The 22,899-nt window shown below is 42.9% G+C and overlaps 1 protein-coding gene across 2 annotated transcripts in view; it reads right to left on the reverse strand.

Moving 5' to 3' along the window:
- Window positions 1–1,232: 1,232 nt before the first annotated feature.
- FH (fumarate hydratase) overlaps window positions 1,233–22,899 on the reverse strand; it is a 44,058-nt gene continuing 22,391 nt past the window's right edge. For both annotated transcript variants that reach the window (XM_032765534.2, XM_032765535.2), the window contains exons 6-10: window positions 22,313–22,478; window positions 11,580–11,783; window positions 9,792–9,919; window positions 7,731–7,884; window positions 1,233–2,099 (exon numbers count right to left, since the gene is read on the reverse strand). In XM_032765534.2, the coding sequence (XP_032621425.1) occupies window positions 1,957–2,099; window positions 7,731–7,884; window positions 9,792–9,919; window positions 11,580–11,783; window positions 22,313–22,478 (795 nt within the window). In that variant the 3' untranslated portion in view covers window positions 1,233–1,956. The remainder of the gene's footprint in view (window positions 2,100–7,730; window positions 7,885–9,791; window positions 9,920–11,579; window positions 11,784–22,312; window positions 22,479–22,899) is intronic.

The raw sequence follows: 22,899 nt of genomic DNA on the forward strand, positions 1-22,899 counted from the left end.
CACCCCCTCTGCTGCTGCCTGTGTACTTCTGGTTCCAAATGAGGTGTGTAGTTGATCAGTTTGTAACTCCAGTGTTCATAACTCAGATTCTAGTGTACCAGATTTGGTTATGGAATGCTGATCACACTAGTGATCTGCTCCTGCTGATGAAGATCGGGTGTACATGCTGATATTATCAGATCTATCAACTGCTTTCAATACTGTTGGTCACGAGTTGGTCACTCACCTATAGACCATAGCAAGATTTGCCTGGGCTGCTTTTTTGTGACTCAATTCCTACTTTGCCATGCATTCTTAAAGGGAGACAGTGGGCAATTATTTCTCCAACCTGAGGGTGCTGTAGATTCATAGATTCCAAAACCAGAATGGACCATTGTCATCATCTAGTCCAGGGGTGGGCAAACCTTTTGGCCTGAGGGCCACATTGGGGAATAGAAATTGTATGGCGGGCCATGAATGCTCACAAAATTGGGGTTGCAGTGCAGGAAGGGGTGCAGGTTCCAGCTGGGGGTGTGGGCTCTAGGGATGAGAGATTTGGGGTGCAGGAGGGTGCTTCAGGTGGGATCACGTTGTTTGGAGAGCAGGAGGGGGATCAGAGCTGGGGCAGTGGGTTGGAGCATGGGGAGAGGCTCAGGGATGCATGCTCTGAGCTGTGCTTACCTCAAGCAGCTCCCGGCAGTAATGGCATCTCTCTTCTCTGGCTCCTACACAGAGGCACGGCCAGGCAGCTTTGCACGCTGCCCCATCTGCAGGCACCGCCCTTGCAGCTCCCATTGGAGTGCTTAGGAGCTGGACCGGCACCATGCCATGGTTCATGCTGCGGCTTCCGGGAGCTGCATGGTGCAGCCCCTGACCCAGTGCCCCGGCTGGAGTGCCAGAGTGCTCAGCAGGAGCTTGCGGGCTCACTTAAAATGGCTCACAGGCTGGATGAGGCCTGCGGGGCATAGTTTGCCCACCCGATTCAGTCTGATCTCTTGTGTAATAGAGGCCATAGAACTTACGCATCACATGCAGTTCTGCAATGTCTCACCTTGTTCAATATGCCTTATGTCTTCATTTCATCTAGTCTAACAAAGTCTGTTAACTACCCCTCAGCCAAGCACTGGGTAAGGTATCAGGCTCCAACTGACAAAAATATCTACCTCTTTAGCTGAGGATGTATATCTGCCATTTGTTGTTTTGGCACACAATTGAGGGGGTGTGGTTAGATTTTTCAGTGTTACTAGATCAGGTTACTGCAACTTCCACTATTTAATAAAGGCTGCGAACAAAATAGTCTGAAATTTTATGTCCTTTAGGATACACAAAGTTTTTATATATTTAATTTTTGAGAAATTAGGTAAAACATTGGAAGGCAAATTTAAAGTTGGGTTTCTTGGCATTGACAATGCAGGTGCTTGGTTTACAAATATTAAAATTACATTCTGCAAAATATGAATATATTTTCAAGGACGTCTCATAAATTAGTCATTCATCTTTATTCTTGAACAAATCTTACCTTTTGGTTTAAAGCAGGCAATCCAGTACTGGAAGGCTCCTATACTTTAAATTAACTAATCAAATGATCTATAAAGGAAGTAATTTACAGTATTTCTTTATGTTTTGTTTCAATAATAAGACACATTGTCTTTTATTACATGGAGTTAATTGTATAGATTTTGCTCTGGTAGCACCATCCTTTCAAGTATACAATTATTTTTGAGGACATGCATCTAAACTACATAAATAATGAGGTATCTCTGGCAATGAGATGCAGTTGGATGAATCAATCTTTTTGGAATATTTATTATATTTGCATATATTTATTATATTAGAACAATTTCCTAATATAACCTTATGACCCATATGGAAAAGCACTTCAGTCATGATATAAGTGGCCATGAAAAACAAAGTGAGCTGCAAAATATTTTGTTTTATACAATTTAATTTTTTTCCTGTTAAGTACACTTGTTAAAATTACTGGGGACCTAGCATATCTTTAGGCTTCACCCACTGATCAAATTGTTCTGATGTAAGGAATCCAAGCTTAATAGCTGCTTCTTTTAGTGTTGTCCCTTCTTTGTGTGCTGTTTTGGCAATCTTGGCTGCCTTGTCATATCCTGTAATTAAAACAAAAGAAACATCAGATTAATGATGATTTTGGCCACTACATGTTCAGAAGACCTGTTAAAGAAGACAACTTGGTCTATTAGGAACTACTGCTACTATATTTTACTTAATTTGAAGTCACAAGGGTACATAAAAGGATACATTGGACCAACTTCTCCTCAAATGTTGGTTTAAAGCATTATTAAAAAACCCCACAAAATTAAAAGATATTCGGGTAATAAAACATTCAGGTAAATTTGATGTGACATAAAATTAAATTAGGCTTGTGGCCTCAATTCAATGACTTTCCTTAAACATTTCATGATCATCTATTGCCACATTTCTTGCTATGAAATTTTAACTGCTAAAGACCAGTATTTTCAAAAAAGCCTATAGGTATGGCTATTGTGAACAGGGCATTTCTTTTCTGCTGACTATACTCAATAGTAGTTTATCTACTCTTTGGGATGTTACACAGAGTAAATTCATTTCCACATGCAAAGAACTAGTTAATTGGAACACACAAAGGGTATGTCTACACTACCAGCTGGATCGGCAGGTAGCGATCGATCTATCGGGGACTGATTTATTGCATCTCATCTAGACACAATACATCAATCCCCGAATGTGCTCCTCGTCGACTCCGGAACTCCACCAGGGCAAGAGGCAAAGCAGAGTTGACAGGGGAGAAGCAGCCGTAGATCCCACACTGCGAGGATGCGAAGTAAGTCAATTTAAGTCAATCTAAGATACATCGACTTCAGCTACGCTATTCTCATAGCTGAAATTCTGTATCTTAGATCAATCCCCTCCCTAGTGTAAACCAGGCCAAAAATGCAGTTAATGATTGGGTTTTCTGTGTCTTTTTTTTGGAAGAGCTTCCATAAACAAACATTTAAAAACATAAAATACAAGTATAGCAGAATACTCATGCAAGAGAAATACTACTCTTGGGGTACGTCTGCACTACCTGCCGGATCGGCTGGTAGCGATCAATCTATCGGAGACTGATTTATCGCGTGTAGTGTGGACACGATAAATAGATCCACGATCGCTCTCCCATCGACTGCTGAACTCTAGCAGTGCAAGAAGCAGAAGCAAAGTCGACGGGGGAGCCATGGCCATCAATCCAGCGCCGCGAGGATGTGTAGCAAGTAATTTTAATTCAGTCTAAGATACGTCGACTTCAGCTACGCTGCTCTTGTAGCTGAAGTTGCGTATCTTAGATCGAGTCCCCCTCCAGTGTAGGCCAGGCCTTGGTAATCCAACTTCTAAGAGACATAAATGTTGCCACCTAGTGACATGACTCAAAAATGAACAGCTCTGTAGTTCATCTATATTAAAAATAATATTCAGTGACCAGCACAACTCTTGGGTAGGAAGAGTTAAAATTTCACCACTGAATCTGATTAAGTTTAACATCAAAAAACCCAAACTGATTAAAACTAATGCGCTGCCATCAAAGAAAGTAATTATAGGAAACAAAAGAAATAGATTCAAAAGGAACAATATAATAGGTGACATGTCAGGAATATAATTTTTCAAGTTTTACTAAACAAACGAAAAAGACAATTACTTGCTGTACTGTAACTGTTGTTCTTAGAGACATGGGTGCAGAGGCGCATTCCACTCTGGTGTGCGTGTGCTGTGCACACCAGAGTCAGAGAACTTTGCCTACAGTAAACGTAGGGTCAGCACTTGTGTTTCCTGGGCCTCAGCCCCTCCCCAGGCTATTTAATGGTGGCACTACCCCAACTCCCCTCAGATCCTTTGCACAGAATGCCAAGAATTAAGACTCCAATGCAGAAGGGACCAAAGGTGGGTCATGGGATACACATATGCACCCACATCTAGAACAACAGTTACAATACCAGTAGGTAACAGTCTTTGCTTCTTTGGAATACACATCTGCAACTCACTCAGGTGACTCAATCAATATCAGAAAGAGGTGGGGCTTGGAGTCTATTTAAAGAGTGACTGCAAGGTTGTCTTCCCAAAATTTGCATCTGATCAGGATGCAGACATAAAAGTATAAAGCTTGATAAAAGTATGTACTGAAGACAAAGTAGCAGCCCTGAAAATGTCCAATATCAAAATATCACTGTGAAAAGTGATCAAAACTGCTTGGGACATTGTCAAATGGGCTCTTAACCTCTGTGGAGGTGGAGTCCAAGTTACTCAAACTGTAGTGACACAGGATGTTAACCAACTGGAAATTGTCTGTGTGGAGATGGCCTGATCAGTCTTGTGATTGACAAAGGAAATAAAAAGACAAGGTGGTGAATGAAATAGCTTAATTATTTCTATGTGAAAGGCCAAGCATCAGCTCACATCTAAGGAGTGAAGATGTTGTTCATCAGCATTCGAAAGAGGTTTGGGAAAAACGATATAGGTAAGTAAATTGTCTAGTTAAGATGAAATAGTGGCACCACCTTAGAGAAAAGGACTAACACGGCTGCTACTAGTCTGAAACACACCTTAGAGAGAAATTTATGAGGAGACCTCAAAGCAACCTTGTCCTTGAAAAACTGGGTATACTGAAAGCCCACCATTAGGGCCTGCAGCTCAGTAACTCCTCCCACAGAAGTTATGGCCATAAGAAATGCTGTCTTTTGGCACAGGAGAGAGAGAGAGAACAAGTTGCCACATCCCAACGGGGCCATTGGGAATACGCATACTGTTGGCCAGTAGGTACTAGGCCAGGAACCCCTATCCCTATTTCGGTAACAGCACTGATATTCGGTACTGTTGGTGATTGCAGGACAGTCTTCAGGATTGCTGAGAACTGTGCTTGGACAGCAAGGAAGAAGAGGAAGATGTTCTCAATCTCGACGAGCCTCGAGTAGTCATCCAGTGATAATGGAAGAGCCACCCCCCAAAGGAGCAAGCAAGGAACCAGCCTCATCCAAAAACCAATAAGGAGATATCAGTATTGAGAATGAATGAGAAGTTGGTGCCTTCAGTACTGAAAGAGGCATCGCAGTTCCACTCGGTCCCAGAGCAAAGAGACACTGAGCGGAAGTCAGTATCAATCCTAAAGACAAAGTCTGCAGCAAAGATATAGTCAGTGCCAAAGACAGCGTCTGCACCGAGGGTCCCCTCAGTACCAAACAAGACGTAGACTGCAACTCTGAACTCTGGTTCTCAGGTGGAATGGAATATAGTGCCAAGATACGAAACAATCTGCAACCAAACCAGATGATACCAAGAGCACAGCAAAAGCAGCTATCCCAGCTGTCAAATACTCCTGAATTATTAGGGAATCAAGAATGGAGAAGCAGAGCAGGTCTGACACTGCCTGGTAGACCAATGACATAGAAACAGGCAGTGCTGATGCAGGATATTGTTGATACCTAACTCAGACTCGCATAGCCAGTACCGAGTTAATGGTACAATGTCTAATTGATCATGGGGAAGTACCAGGGAGCGGTTAGGTGGCCCAGCTCCATCTCGCATACTGGAGGATTCACAGTGCCACTCACTATTCCTCTTAAAAAGACAAGGAGGCATCTCACCAAGTCGTGGATGGTCTCAGTTCATCTTGTGAGACCTCTTTCTTGGAGGGCAAAAGAAAGGAGAACAATCCCACTTCCCAATAGGGGAAACACCAGACCCCAAGCTGGGAGCTACATCCTGGGCCAACTCTGAAGGAGAGTACAAGTCCAGGCAATCTGCAGAGGTCCCCAGTGCTGAAGCGGGTCTCATGGCCTGCTCTAAGAGGTGCTGTTTCAGACAAGTCCCTCACCATGTGAATTCTCCTTTTACACATGGAGCACCTCTCTTTCATCTGACCTTCTCCTGTGCATCACAAACAGCACAGGTCAGGGTCATTGTTGGGGATAGACATCCCACATGATGGACAATGCTTAAACCTCACTGAGGGCATCACCCAGGTTAAATATCACTCAAACTAAACCTAAGGGTACTACTAAACTACACTAATGAACTTCATACAATAAAACTCTGGAAAACAGAGAAACAACCACACCAAACGCTCTGACTGTAGCTTTGGGCAGTAAAGGGACAGTAAAGGTGTAGGTGGCACCCTTAAATAGCCTGGGGAGAGGCTAAAGGCCAGAGGCATGAGCGCAGTGCCACCTACAGGCAAAGTTCTCCAACTCTCATGCACTTGGCATGTGCACACTTGAGTGGAATACACATCTGCAACCACTAGAAGAACTGCTCTCTATCTATATCTGATTAAGTAAAGGTTGTGGTAGTTATTAATATTTATACAATATTATTAGTTCATAAAACTGTGAAGATAACAGCTAGAGTTGATATGGCTGGGGAAGACAAACTGTAGAAATGGACTTAGATAAGCTTGAAGATCCCTTTCCTCCATCTTCTCCATCATCCTCACAGACAAGAAATCCCACCCATATCTTAGCCTGTAAGAGAGAGTTTCTATATCTTTGGTGCTGACATTGCTTCATCAGGCTGCTGGCATGCTAGCCGGCTTCTATATCGGTACACCTCAGCAGTATTTACATTCACATTCATCAATAGTGCCTGATGCAAAGGCTTCTGGGATATACATGCTGTTCAGTGTGTACAGTGTGATTAAACAAGATAGAAGAGGAATTATCGTGTGGATGGATGAGGCAAACAGGTAGGGAGGACCAAGTGCAAGATAAAGCGCAACCTCACTAATGCAAACTCAAATGTGAGACACTGACTTTTGTGATTGAACAAAAAACAATAAAAAGGATAATACATCACAAGGTGTACTTCATTTATTTCATCTTTTGTACTTTAGTTTTATTTATAATACTGTTATCTGTATAAAATGAAAGTATGCTTAGAAGAGAGTGACCTAGGCACCCTACTCATGAGTAAGGCTACAATTATGTCATGGAATCCGTGACTTCCATTGACCTCCATGACATTTTTTGCCCTGGGGCTGGAGCTCCCAGCCAGCCCCACCCTTGCAACTCCCACCTCCCAACCCAGTGCGGTGACCCCACCGCTGCCCAGCCACAGCGGGTGGATGGACCCTGCACAGCTACCCAGCCATGGTGGGCAGCTAGAGGACCCTGCAGCTACCAGCTTCCCAGGGCAAGGGGACCCCGCAGTTCCCATGCACTGCAGCAGTGGGGGACTCAGGAGCCCCAACAAAAGTGGGTGCTGAACCCAACTACCCCGTTTGTCAGGGATATTTTTAGTGAAAGTCAGAGACAGGTCACGGGCTGCCATTGATTTTTGTTTATTTCCCATGACCCATCCCTGACTTTTACTAAAAATATCCACAACAAAAAACTAGTCTTACTCATGAGTCTGGGATATACATGTTCCCCTATCAACACACGGCCTTGATTGTGTAATTGTCTACGCTAGTTTTCTATAACATCATAATGTAATGGAATTCTTCAAAATATGTACGTAAACAATTACAAATAGTCTTATGTTTAAAAAAAGGTAACTTGGTCATAATGAACTCTTATTAATTCAGTTTGTCAATAAAGAAAAAAATAATTTCTGAGTGCATTCTTGATCAAAGAACAAAATAGAAGGAAGTCTGAAACATTGTACCTTGTTAAGCAGAATAATCTACTGCTTGGTTATTCACAGTAACTTTCACTATGTATTTTTTTGAGAAGTTTATATAGTCTAATGAATAGATATCAGCCTTAGACTTTTACCTATGTGGGGATTAAGCGCTGTCACCAACATCAAAGATTCGTTCATTAATTTGTTGATCCTCTCCGTGTTGGCTTGGATTCCGACCACACAGTTGTCAGTGAGGGAAACAGAGACATCTCCAAGGAGCCTTGCAGAGTTTAATACATTTTTAATCTAAAAAATGCAGAAAGTTATTAGATGCAATTATTAACATTTTTGTTATCTGATACATCATTTCTTAAAAACCTTCCGATCCATCCATTTGATAATAAATTTTTAGCAAAGGATTGTGTTCTGTACTATACTCTTTTCCTTTTGCAATATAAATTGAGTCACTGATATTTAAAAAAGCACTTTATGTAAAGCATTTCATATCCTGAAGAACACTTAAGTGCAGTAGACATTATACATACTATTGAATATATAAGCAAAGCATCTTTGTAAACTACTTAGAAACCAATAGATTAAAAATGTGCTACCTAAGTGCTAGATTTCAGAAAGAAAAGTGTGAATTTTACACACATCAATAAAATATATTTAAAATTATTAAGTGGATGCATAATTGGCATACCCTCTGGCAGTCAACTACCCCAAAACAGCATCCAGCTGATAGCACTAAAGCCAAAGTTTAGTAAAGAATAATAATGGAAAGGGACACCTCTGTCTCCTACTGGGAACATCACTGTAGCTGTTCAGTATGCTATTATTATTGTCCAAGTTAGATAGAGACTTTGAAGAAAGAAGCTTTTTCAAATGAAAAAAATTCCTTACTAGGTCTATTTAGGAGATTCACAGACAAGTACATACAACTTTTAATGGTCTTTTCATTTCATTTAGAACACCCTTAAACAGCATGAAAAAAAAGTAGCAGACAGTAAATGGCCAGGTGCAAGAAAACAAAATACTGCTTGCTACATCCCCCTCACTGTTTTTACTGCCCTGACCTTTCTGCTATAACGTAGCCTATTCTGCAAGACCAACACCACTGTTATTTTAACTCTCTCTTCTGTTGTATCTTCTACCTTATTTTTAATTCTCGTTTTGACTTTCTCCACAATTCCCTGTTTTTATGCTTTTGTCTCTATTCTTTCCTTCAATTTCTCCTCTGTTCATTCCTCCTCCTCCTCTCCTCTTTCTAACTCTCCCTTCATGGAGTAAGATAGACCCCTCAGTCCTGTTTTCTTTCCCCACCTACACTAAAACAGGTTTCCTTCTATTTCTCCATGCCCTGCACAATCCAGCCTAGAGTGAAGACTAAGCACCCAGACAAGATAGGTATGCAAATAAATTACTCGTTGTCTTGACACCTCCCAGAAGCAGAATGAATCACTTGGATTCAACTCTCACAAAATTTTTACTGGAAGTAATATAGGTATGATTTAGCCTGAAGTTTCAACTGTCAAAGTGATTAACTGTGTATGCTATATACTCCTCCACTCAGCTGTGCCCCTGCCATTAAACATAGTAAGGAAATGGTCACATTAAGATTCTGATGTGTCCTCTTAGGAAATGCACAAGATAAATATTTTAGAGGCCCTCAGCCCAAGATTATTATCCTGAATTTACATTTTAAACATTTGTAATGTGAATCTGAACAGTTAATTAATTTAATGGTACAATGATAAGTGGCTTTCCAGGCAATTGGGGTGAGTACTGCAGGAAGGCCAAAGGGACTGCACAACAAAACAAAGTCTTCTGAACACTGGAATGGAAAACAGGAATTCCTCAGTCCAAAATGTCAGCTCTGACACAGATCCTTTTAGTCTTTAAACAAGCTACTTATTCTTCCTGCCTCAGTTTTGCCATCTGCCCTTTTCTACTAGGGGCACTATGATAATTATAATGCATTTCTATGATAAAGTGCTAAAAAACCTCAATTCTTACATATTGGTCAGCCAGTTATCTCTCAAAATGATGAGCTTTTTGATTTATCATCAAGCAGAATTTAAGATTCTTCTAAAATTAAAATTCTCTGCCTCTCTGGTGCTTGTGCTGTGCAAGCAATCACTGAAATTCTTCCATAAGGATATACAGTAAGATAATCGTTTTTTAATTAAAAAATTAAAACGTTTTGAGCTTACAATCATGGGCTTGAAAACATTCAATTCAAAATGTCCATTGCTGCCTCCCACTGTAACAGCAACATGATTTCCCATCACTTGAGCTGCCACCATGGTTACAGCCTCACACTGGGTAGGGTTTACTTTTCCTGTTGGGGAGGGAAGGAGAAAGTTTTGTTTTTGTTTTTTTTTAAAAAGGCTCTCCAGTTTTTGTTTTCTGAATTTAAATGCTCATAAATGGTAAATGTGATTTCAAGAAACATGTAAAAGCCATTTCTGAGTAGCAGCCGTGTTAGTCTGTATCCACAAAAAGAACAGGAATACTTGTGGCACCTTAGAGACTAACATTTATTTGAGCATAAGCTTTCATGGGCTACAGCCCATTTCATCAGATGCATAGAATGGAACATAGTAAGAAGATATATATACATACAGACAACATGAAAAAGTGGAAGTAGCCATACCACTTTAAGAAGCTAATTAATTAAGATGAGCTATTATCAGGAGAAAAAAAATTGTAGTGATAATCAAGATGGCCCATTTTAGACAGTTGACAAGAAGGTGTGAGGATATTTAACATGGGGAAATAGATTCAATATGTGTAATAACCCAGCCACTCCCAGTCTCTATTCAAACCCAAGTTAATGGTATCTAGTTTGCATATTAATTCAAAGAGGCAGCAGCCAAGTAGTGAACAACATACAGGCACAGATTTCGTAAACCCACTGCACTTTTCTAATAACTAGGATTTGTTTATGGTGTGAGAAGCCTGTCAGACATTTACCTTGTATGTCCTTTACAACAGTTTGCCTCCCAGAATGCTTTGCTACTCAAGACAAAGGTTATTATTCCCCTTCCTACCTTCCACAAAACAATCAAAACTTTTTAAAAATTATAGTTCTCCCCTTTCTTTGAGGAGGAAAGGAGCAGCTTCAAGATTACACTTCAAAGCAGGGCTGTCCAAACTTTGTTAAGACGAGGGCTGCACTGGCAACCTTCCAGGAGCACATGAACTGTGCAGCTGGCTGCCACCCTTATCCTCAATATGGAGAAGTGATCTGCAAATACTTCATTTACTTCAGGGGAAAGAAATCAGAAACAAAGGCCATTTGGATTAGAAAATTATTGTGCATGTTTCAATCCTAAAACCCCTCCCATTTAAAAATATTCCACTGCAGGAAAAAAACCACAACCTGCCACAATGGCTTGTATTTATATGTGGAACTAAACAGACGAAGATCACACACAAGCACCTATTCCATCTGCAAGTAATCAGTTCAACACATGAAGGGCCTGCTTTGAATTACTTCTTAGAAAGGGGAAGAAAAATAGTTTTCAAAGTCCTTATTCCCTTCCCTTGCTGCTCTTCCTCATGCAATCTTCACCTGGTTGAGAAGGAAGGATGAAATATAGTCCACAGTCCCCAAGGCAATTCACTTTTGTTTTTTCAAACTGAATAAGGGATGCTATTTGTATTCAGAAGGTAAATCTAAAAATCTGTGACAATAAAAACCTTCGCATAAAAAATACACTCTTCCAAGATGCTTGCCAACTAAACCTTTATACCACATCTCTCCAGAGCATACTCTCTCTCTCTCTCTCATACACACACGTTATAAAGCAAATAATTTTATTTGCACACATTTTTGTGGACAAAAATGGAGGATTAGTGACTGTCAAAAACTGCATCATTTCAGTGTTTCATACCATTTTACCACTCAACTCTATGACAGTTCTATACATAATTGTTAATTATTACTCTTACTTTTCTACACAAATGTAATTGACATTTGTTATTGGATACACTACCTGGCATGATGCTGCTTCCAGGTTCATTTTCAGGCAGAATGAGTTCCCCTAGACCAGACCGTGGTCCAGAACCCAAGAAACGAATATCATTAGCTACCTTCATCAGACTGCAAGCCACAGTGTTCATTGCCCCACTGAGTTCAACTAGAGCATCGTGAGCAGCAAGAGCTTCAAATTTATTTGGAGCAGTGATGAAAGGCAAGCCTAAGGAATAATGAGTATTGGAGAAATGAGTATTAAAGGTTTTTGAGGCATAATCATTAGTTAATGTAGCATGTCCTTAGCCAAAGCTCTTGAAATGCTGTCTAGTTAATACAAAAATCATAAAATAGATAACATAAAAGTAAAAATATTAAGCAGCCAAGTCAAGCAGAATATTTTCTTCTCCAGATTTATGACAACCAAGAGTTTCCTAAAGAAGAGTTCTTGTCATGGTGGTACTGTTTGAGAAAAAACTGTTACCTACCTTTTTGTAACTGTTGTTCTTTGAGATGTGTTGCACATGTCCATTCCACTGCAGGTGTGTGCATGCCTCATGCACAGTTGTCAGAAAATGTTTTCCCTCAAAAGTACCCATGTGCAACACATCTCAAAGAACAACAGTTACAGAAAGGTAGGTAACAGTTTTTTTCCCCTCAAACAATACCACCATGGCAAGTACTCAAATACCTTGCCACCACATGCCACTGCATCACCTCCCTCAGCTCCTTCGTACCTGACAGACTATGATAGAGAGGGGAAGGGGGGCAGGTCATGGAATGGACATGTGCAACACATCTCAACAAGTTACAGAAAGATAGGTCATTTTTTTTTTTGTTCTTCCAGTGCTTGCACATGTCCATTCTATTCCAGGTGACTCACAGGCAGACAAACATGGAGACAGACTTGCAGTCTACCTGAACAGTGATTATAGGATAACCTCTCCGAAACTGGCATCATCCCTGGACTGACACGAAATGGCATAATGAAAAGCAGAAGTGTGGACTGACGACCAAGTTGCTGTTTTATAAATTTCTATGATCGCCACTTACACCAAGAAAGCTGCCAAAGTTGCTTGTGCTTCAGCAGAATACACCAATACTCTAGCTGGTGGGTCTATATTAGCCAACTGGTAGCATAAACAAATGCAGAAAGAGAGTCAAGATGAGATTCTCTGAGTGGAAACTGGTCAGCCCTTAGCTCTGTCCGCAACCACAATGAATAACTGTGTGGAGGATCTAAAGGACTTAGTACACTCCTGGTAGAAAACTAAAGCCTTTCTCACATCTAATAAATGAAGTACCTCTTCATCTCTATGCTCATGGGATGTCGGTAAATGGATCGCCTGGTTAACATGAAAATAAGAGACTATCTTTATGAGAAGTTTTGGGTGAGGGCAAAGATAAACTTATCTTTATGGAAAACAGCATTGGGAATTTCTGACAATAGGGGTCTCAACTTGTTTATCCTTCTGGCTGAATAATGGCAACAAAAAATGCTATCTTCATAGAAAGGTGGAGCAGAGAACAAGTTGCAAAGGGTTCAAATGGTGGCCCGTTTAACTTTGCTAGGACCAAGTTCAGATCCTGAGGACGGATTGTACCCCCATGTGCATGATCCTAGCTGATCCAAGCCCTTTAAGAATCTGTCAACAATGGGGTTGGAGAAAAAGGATCTACTATTCCCCCAAGATATGGAAAGCTGAGATAGCTGCCAAAAGAACTCTTACAGAGCTAACTGCTGAACTCTGATGTTTTAGGTACAGAAGATAGTCCAGTACAAGGTTCAGGGGGTACATGCTCTGGTGATATGCCTTTCTGACAGGACCAAAATGAAGGAGTTCTTCCCATGGTTCTGAGAAATTACATCTGGATCCAACAGGAAAGGCATCAGAGGCTTGATTGGCAAGATCAGCAGGGCTAAGTACCAGTGTTGTTGAGCCCAGGCTTGTGCTATGAGGATGAGATAAGCACGGTCTTGTTTGACTTTGAACAAGACTCTAGGCAGCAAGGAAATCAGAGGAAAGGCATACAGAAGGGGGTCATTACCGGGTAGCAGAAAAGCATGTGTCAATCAGCCTGGGCTGAAACCTCCTTCGGGAACAAAACCAATGGCATTTTCTGTTGGACTCTGTTGCAAACAGGTCCACATGGGGAGTTTCCCAGAGCTGGAAGATGGATTTGGAATGTCCAAGCATAAAGACCACTTGTGGCGATTGGAGAAGGTCCTGCTCAGTTGATTTGCCAAAGTGTTCTGTTTCCCTGGAAAGTAAGCAGGACTGAGATTAATTGGATTGGTTATGCAAAAGTTCCAGAAGCGAATTGCCTCCTAGCATAGCTAGGTCAACCATGCTCCTCCCTATCTGTTTACAAAACACATAGTTGCAGAGTTATCAGAATGAACAACTTCTTTCCTGCTACATACAGGAAGAAAGCTGAACAGGCTAGCCACACAGCTCTTAACTCCCTGACATTTATATGAGTCATTAGATCCTGAGATGAGGAGAGACTGAGTCTCCAGGAACCTCAAATGAACTCCTCAACCCAGGGTTAATGTGTCTGTATTAAAGTGAGGGCTGGTAATGAGGGGGATAAAGGGAACTCCGCAGCCTTTCAGAGGGTCCATCCACCAATCCAGAGATGACAAAATCGACACTGGTACTTGAACCACCCTCTCCAAATGACGACAACAACTTGGGGCATACATTGATGCCTGCAGCTTGGTATGTTGAATCACGTAAGTAGACATTTGCCATGTGACCTATAAGGGTGAGGCAGCTGTGTGCCATGGTGAGAGGATATACTTCAGTCATAGCACCAAACCCTGTTGCATTTCAAACCTAGATTGTGGTAGCCCCAGTGCATTGAAAGTGGACAGGATGATGGAAACACTGGATAACACCTGAGCCTCAGACCGATCCTTGAGCAACCAGTGATTCAGATACGGGAACACATGGATTCCTGATTTTAGTAGATGTGCTGTCACCATCACCCTACACTTCATGAACACCTGAGAGACTGAATGGAACCAGTGTGAACCGATAATGGGACCCATTTGACACAAATCTGAGAAACTTCCAGTGGTTGTGCCACCATATTGTGACATGGAAGTAAACATCCTCTAAGTTGAGGGCAGCATACCAGTCCCCCTGTTCCAGGAGGGGAATAAATCAAGGCTAGGGTGACCATGCAGAATTTTATTTTCTTCAGAAATTTGTTCAACTCTCTTAGATCTAAAATAGGTCAAAGACATCCTTTTGTTTGTGGATCAGGAAGCAGAGGGAGTGCAAGTCTTTCCCCTGAGGTAAACGGGAGTTCCTCTGTGGCCTTTGCCTGAAGACTTGATTGGATCTCCTGGTGAAGGATGATCTTCCTGAAGAGAGACGGGAAAGGTGGGGAGGAGAAGTAGTGAACTGGAGGACATACTCCAGTTCCATCAGGCTTAAGACCCACAGATCCAATGTTGCATGGGCCCAAGCACTTAGGAAATGGGATAAGCTGTTTGTAAACAAAGGGTGGAAACAGATGGAACTATAGTCACAGGTTCACTGCCCTGGACCAACATATCAAAATGTCTGTTTGGATGAGGTGGCTGGGTAGAATGAGCCCACTGATGCTGAAGAGAAGGGCAGCAGATATCTCCTATAATCTCTGTCCTTTCTCCTTGGTGGATCTTGAGACAAAATGTGGAGCACTGTAAGGCTGTTGAGGATGAAATTGCTTCCTCTTTGTTGCCAGAGTTTAGATTCCAAGAGATTTCACTATCACCTTAGAATCTTTTAGGCTATGGAGCCTATCACTTGTCTTATCCAAAAACTGTCGTGGAGAGTTCCTGCAACCAGCTTGCTTTCAACTACCATTACTGCAAAGTCCTGCCTACAGTTCTCTGGTTACCTGTCTTTAAACATTTTATATTGTTTTCTCAGAGAATGAAATAACGGGCTCAGGAGTACCTGTTGGTTTGCAGTCCTGAGCTCTAGATTCCCTATAGAATAAAGTTTGCATCCAAATAAGTCTATTCTCTTCAAATCTTTGCCTTTCAGCATTGATGCTTGATATCCTTGTTTTTCCCATTTGTTAGCAGCCACCGCCCACCACCAACGAACCTGGCTGAGGGTGAGAACAGAAATACTCATAACCCTTTGAGGGGATGGATTATCTCCTTTCAAATTACTCTGCTGTAGGAGGTAAGGAAGATGGTGTCTGCCACAGTGCCTTGACCGACTCCATAATGATTTCAGTAATCGGCAGTCACTTTGGCCGATACCATAATGTCCACCAACTAATAAAAACTTTCATGCATCTCCTCTGCTTGAATGTCAAGAACAGAGGCCACCCTTTTCAATAGATCTTGAAGAGCCCAGTGGTCCTCTGGGGCTGGTGAATAGCTTGCCACCTGAACAGCCTTGTCTGGCCACGAGGAAGAGGATGTCACAGGATTCTGAGGTTGTGGCTGCTCCATGACTTGTGGTGGGGAGTGACTTCTGGCTGCTTGGTACTGGTTACTGGAGAATGATGCTCTCAGTGCCAATTCCCCCAAGCAGTCTCAAAGACAAAGAATGAGACAGTTGGAGGAGGTCCTAGAAGGATGTCCTGCGGTGTCCGGAATGGCCACTGATATGGGCCTGGGACCCAGCCTTGAACGGGCCTTTGCTCCTTACAAGGAGGTGGCCAGTGCTGTGACTGTTGCATGACCTGTAGTCCCCAAGCTTGTGATGGAGAGTATGCCCTCTGTCTTGAATGGGATACAGATGAATCCACCTCTGAATCTGAAGAGAAAGAATCTGAAATGTCCAACATCAGTGGGGCACAACCAGTTGGGACTGGAGAGAGGTAGCCTGAGCCCAGGGACGGTGGTAATAGAGATATCAAAGGAGGCTTGCTTTGCACTGGCCTTTGCAGAAGTTTGGGAGGTAACTGTACAGTGTGTTCCTGACGTGCAAAGGTAGGTGCCACCGGTGTTGGGACTGAGTGGAAACTCTCTTGCACAACCAGGGATACCGGTACTGAAAGGCTAAAGATGTCTCTTGAAGCTGCATATGCCTCCAGGGTGGTTGGAAGCAGCAATAACCAAAAGTTCTGTCATGGAAACCTTTCAGGAGACATGCTTGATGGATCTGGCACAGGCTCCGGAGGCAGCACCCACTTCTTCTTAGCTGAAGAATGTTCCAGCAGGAGATTCTCCCCCAAATGTCTCTTAAAGTCTGTGCCTCTACTAGGCTTAGGAACCAACACTCACAAGCAAGGTATCGAACCTGAGGAGAGTCTAAACCTTTTCTGAAATACTGGCGAATGGGACCAACAGGCTGCAGACATCCCCAGTGAACTCCGTATGGAGGCCGATTTATCTGGGGCACACTCTACATGATATGAGTCTGATGGGGTGCAAGTGCAAAGTGCTGCCTCCATGAGCAAACATTTGAGTCGCACCACTCTTTCTTTGAGCGGGACTTAGGCTACATCTACATAACAGCCTATGATGGCAAAACATATGGGTGTGAATATTCCACTCCCAAGTGACATAAGTTACACTGACCTAAGCGTTCGTGTGCACACCTCTATGTCAGAGGGAGAGCTTCTCTCACCAACATAGCTTATACTGCTCATGGAGGTGTTTTTTTTGTTTTTTTTTTAAATGAAGACAGGAGAGCTCTCTCCTGTTGGCATACTGCGTCTTCACCAGACGCGCTGCAGTGGTGCAGCTCTATCAGTACAGCTGCACTGCTGCAGCTCTGTACATATAGACATACTGTTAGTCCCTTACAAAAGTAACATTTGTCAATTATGTGGGATTCTCCCAAAGATTTCAAAACAGGCTGAGTGCGTGTCACTGACTGGCATCGGCTTAGCGCATGTACAATAGGACTTTAAAACCTGGTGACTGTGGCATCACTTCAGTATTGATCCCAGTTCTGAAAGATGAAAAATTAGTTCAAAAGACCTAAGACTAAAATCTATCACTAAAACTAACTTGAAGTTAACTAACTACTTCCTAACAATAACAGGGCATACACACAAAGGAGTGATGGAAGCTTATGACAAAAAGTCTGAGATTACTGACAACTGTCAGTGAAGGTAAGAAGAAACTGAGGTGGTTTAGAGGCAGCTCCACGCTCTTATACCAGCATGCAGTGGAACACTGTGACAGAGGGCACTTGAGTCGCCCTGACAGGAACTGCTGAGGGAAAAAAGCTCTCTGACAACCGTGCATGAGGCACGGACACATGCAAACACAAAGAACAAGATGATCGCATCTAAGGTCAACATTATGTACAAAAACAAAATATGTAAGTGTTTACAACCACTCTACATTTCCTTTTGAGTACTTAAAATTCACAACCATAACTTTGTAATTAAGCGTGGGCATTATCAATTTGTCACACACAAGTTTGTCAATTTAAAGAAACTCTTACAATTCAGCCTTAATCTGTGTATTTTTCCCTCTTAAAAATTCATGTTAATTTTAGGGAGGCCTTCTCTTGCTCTCAACAAACAGTAGGATCTGGAAGAGACTTAGCATGAACAACAGGGCAGATGGAAAGCCACCATGATGCGGCCACTGATGTAAGATAAGGAAGAGGCAGCACTAAATATTAATTCCTATATTATGAAGCTTTTAGTGAAAAGGCTCACCCAAGGTACTAAGTATCAGCAACTGGGGAGAAGCAACAAACTTAGTACACGTGAGACCCAATTCAAGTGAAGGGTGATGCCTCCTGCTATCACCGACAGCAAGAACAGTAGACACACTGAAACCCCCACTGCTGAAGATGTATCTGGCCACGTCTAGACGAAGAGACCACTTGTGGTGACTCGTAAATGATCTGCTCAGCTGGTGCATATCCCTTGCAGGTAAAATGCTTCTAGATCTATTGAGTTGTCAATACAGGGCTCCTAGAGAAGAGTGGGCTCTGCCCTGCTCGTTGAGGTAGAACACTGACCACATGTTTGTGAGGTCTAGCAGGCTACTTCCCCTGATCTGTGATAGAAACACATTGCATGCCCATCTGATAGTTTTTAGTTCTCCAACACTGATGTGTACAATTAAGTCTTTTGAGGAGCTGTGTCTGCAGAGAACCCAGGTGGGCTCCCTACTCTAGAGCAGATTTATCTGTCACCAGCATGAGCATCTGTTGCAGGCAGGCAAATGGAATGTGCATACATACATAGCTGGATTTGTCCAACAATCTGGAGAGGTGAGGACATGGGATGGCACCCTCACCACGAAGGTTAAGTGATGGTGGTTTGCTGACTAGACTGATGCCAGCCAGCCCTGCAGTTGTTAGGTGCAGTCTGACATATTGAAACACTATAGGTGCACAAAGCCGCATGTCTCAGAACTGTCAAACAGTTTCGTGTTGTGATGGGTGAAACTTCAAACCTATAACAAGTGATCAAGTTGCCTGGAACTTGGAGTTTGGAGGAATGGCGCTGGCTTGTCATGAGTCCAGTCCAGCCCCTATAAACTGTCCTTTGGACTGGGGAGAGGAGGGACTTTTCTACATTAATAGTCCCAAGGCACTGAATGTTGACTGAATCAAGGGTACACTGCTATGTACTTGCAGTTTTGACCCAGCCCATGAAAAGGCACTCCTCCAGGTGGAGATCAACACGAACATCTGATCTTTGGAGGAATGCAGCTACTACTGCTAAACTTTTGTGAACATAGTGGGTGCAGCTGACAGGCCAAAAGGTAGTATAACGAATTGGTAATGATTTTGAATGACCAGACATCAGAGGTACTTCCTGTGGGCTTGATCGATTGCCACACGGAAGTAGGCATCCTTTAAGTTGCAGGCAGCATACCAATCTCCACAAGCCAAGGAGGGAATAATAAAAGCTGTGCTGACCATGCGGAATGATCCCTTTTTCAAGAACCTGCAGAGCTGATACAAGTCTAAGATTGGTATGAGACTCCCACCCCTGCCTTCACCTTTGGGATTACGTAATAGCTGGAGTAAAATTCCTTCCGTTTTAGACCACGTGGAACCTACTCTATGGCTTCCAACTGAAGAGAGATGAATGAGGGGCTCCTCATGAGAATGGTCTCGGAAGAGGGAAGGGGAAGAATAGAAGCAAACTGGAGCATACAGTCCTACCCTCCACAGAGCTCAAGACCCACTAGTCCAAAGTAATTTGGGATCCAGCACTGTGGAAGTGCAAAGATGGTTTGTGAAGGTGAGGGAGTTTGGGTCTGGAGAGACGGAGACTGGTATGGCAACCTTGACCAGCCCATTAAAATTAATGTTTTGTACTTCTTGGGTGTCTCGAAGGTCCTGGAGCTGTAGGAAACAGCAGAAGGGGGACGCATATGCCTATAACCTCATGACCTCTTTTTGGACAACTCTTGTTGAGGAGGTGGACCAGGATACCGATGCATCTGCTGGGGCAGCTGTGTACAAGCCCAAGGACTTTAAAGTGGCACTAGAGTCCTTAAGTTCAAGGAACTTGCTGTCCATCTGGTCTGAGAATTGAGAAGGACCCTCAAATGGCAAGTCCTGAATTGTATTTTGGACTTCACAGGGAAGACCAGAAGGCTGCAATCAGGATGATGTCCATGGTGAGCATGGAAGCCATGGTTCTAGCTGCTAAGTCTGCTGCATTCGGCCCTGCGCATAGTGATGTTTTCACAACTAATCTGCCCTCATTGACCACTTAAGAGAATTCCTGCTGGCATTCTCCAGAAGCAGCTCTCTGAACTTCTCCATGGAAACTCAAATTAAAATCATACCACCCCAGCAGAGTCTATTGGTTACCAATATGCAGCCGTAAAACCTGTCAAATAAATCTTTCTGCCAAATAAGTCCAGCCTTTTAGCATTTTTTGATTTGGGGATGATAGACTGGTGCCCCTGTTGCTCTCTCTCATTAGCTGCTGTCACAATTAATGAGCCCAGTACTGAGTGAGTATAAAGGAATTCAAAACCTGTGGAGGGTATATAATATTTTCTTTCTGCCCTTTTTGAGGTGGGATGCAATGAAGATGGAGTCTGCCATAGAGCCTTTATAGGCTTTAGCATTGCCTCATTAATTGGCAGAGCCACCCTGAAGGGACCAACAGATGATAAAATGCCAACCAGACAATGTGATGACTCTCCCTGACCTCCTCAGCCTGTACACCCAAGTCTTCAGCCATGCTCTTCAACAGCTCCTGATAAACTTTAAAATCATCAGGAGAAGGTGAAGTTGGCTGACAGAAAAACTTTGTCTGGAGAGAACAAAGAGGAAGCCTAGACTGGAGGTGGTAGAATCTTTTCTATAGGCTGTTGCTCTGGCTCTGTGATGACTTCTTGATGCTCAGTAGTTGGCCCAGTACTGGACTCTAGACAGAGCCCTCTGACGCGCAGACTCTGTCTTTCTAGATGAGCGGACTGAGTATGCGTGGTGAGGGAAAGATCTGGAAGGTGGGAGAAACCTCTAAGGGTTTCAAGATGCCACTGACCTGGCCACATTCACATGGCAGTTCCAGCTTACAGCTGCAACCCTTCAGTAGGAAGAGAAGATCTGTAGGAGACTGAGGGTCCAGCTTCTGGCTTGTGAGATGTACAATCCCACCTCCAAATCCAATGATGAAGACTTCCTTTCCTTTGATCGGAGGAGCTGATCCAGTGGGTACAAGAGACTGGTGCCAAGAACTTGGTGATGGGCAGAGCATTGTCCTCATTGTGGCTTTCCCCTTAGATGGTACCAAAGGGTCACCTGTGCGGGAAGCAGGCAGCTGCAGTACCAAAGGTTGAACTACTGGTTCCAGACAGGACAACAGTGCTGAGGGATCTGACTGCTGGGATGATGGTGACACCGGCACTCAGAAGCAAAGCAGATTCTTTGCCGATGCAAATGCCTCCAGGGTATTTAGCACTGAGATAGTCTCATGAGGTGCAGAAGATGATGACAGTGCCACTTCTGGCACCAGGGTTTATAGTGCTCTCTGCGGCACCAGAGCCAACTGCATCAACCTAGGCACTGATTTGGAGGAGGTTTTAGGTGTGCTCTACCCAGTACCTTCTTGCCCACCTTAGAAGGGACCTTGCCCCGACAAGGGCTTCTTTGGAAGTCTCGTATTTGTTCCTCAGTATGAGTGAGGGAGATTGGTGCCAGGATACAACTAAAGCTGGAAGTATGGCTTCTCACCAAAGCTGCAGCACTCACAACAGAGTCAAATTGGGAAAGGTCTGACAGTAGCCTGAGTGCTGCCTCCATCGGCAAGCATTTCAGCCTAACCTCCCCATCCTTCTTCACTCTAGGCTAGAACTCCTTGCAAATGTGGCACTGGCCTTTAACGTGTGCTTCACCCAAGCACTTCAGGCAGCTATTGTGAGGATTGCTCACTGGCACAGGCCTTAAGCAAGAAGCACATGGCTTGAATCCTGGTTACCTGGGTACCATATGCAGAAAAAAAAAAATCCTCAAATGGGAAAAATAGTCGGTCTGAATTTTTTTTAAACCACTAAAATTTATTAACTTTATGACACACACTACTATACTCAAGAGAGAGGACGAAAAAACTGTTCTGGTCTTTAACAGGGTTCCAATGACCATTCTGGGCAGTAAGAAGAAAATGAGGGGGGCTGAGGTGGCTCTGTCCTCTACACCTGCATGCAGTGGCACACGGCAAAAGGGGAAACTCTAGCCACCCAATGGGTACTGCTGAGGGAAAAAGTTTTTGACAGCCATATGCTGGGTGCACAGACACCAAGAATGGAATGCACATATGAAATCACTTGAAGAAGGATCTCTTCTTTTGTGTCATCCTTACCTGTCAGTGAAGACACTTTAGCAGCAACCTTCTCAGCAAAACCAATCCTGGTATTTAATCCTGTTCCAACTGCAGTGCCACCAGCTGCCAGCTCATAGACTCTTGGCATGGCTGATTTAATCCTAGCCACACCATATTTAATTTGTTGCACATAAGCGCTGAATTCCTTTGAAAGGAAAAAAAAAGACAGAAAACCAAGAATTAGTGACCAGAATTGGTATTTTGTAATTTAATATCACGCAACACTTTTATTTAAAAATAACTTCTAAGCAATAGTCTCTATCCAATTTGACTATGAAACAGAGTAGGTTAACAGACTGCTCATGTACTGGAAATAGTTCTGCACCTAAATGTGGAGCTCCAACCAACATATATGTGTATATAGATTGTCTCTTTTCTTCTCCTTTCACCTTTTTGAGGTTGCTTATCATGGGCCCTGATATTGCAATCAACTCTAGAGAGTGCAATGAGTCAGCATATTCCACACAGGTACGGATTGCAAGATCAGGGAGTTTTAGGACTTGTTGCCACACAAAGTTGAATCAGTTTAACTGAAAATGGTTTAAAAAATTATTTCAGCCAGGACA

This window comes from Chelonoidis abingdonii, chromosome 2, assembly GCF_003597395.2.
Source record: "Chelonoidis abingdonii isolate Lonesome George chromosome 2, CheloAbing_2.0, whole genome shotgun sequence".
Lineage (NCBI taxonomy): Eukaryota > Metazoa > Chordata > Testudines > Testudinidae > Chelonoidis > Chelonoidis abingdonii.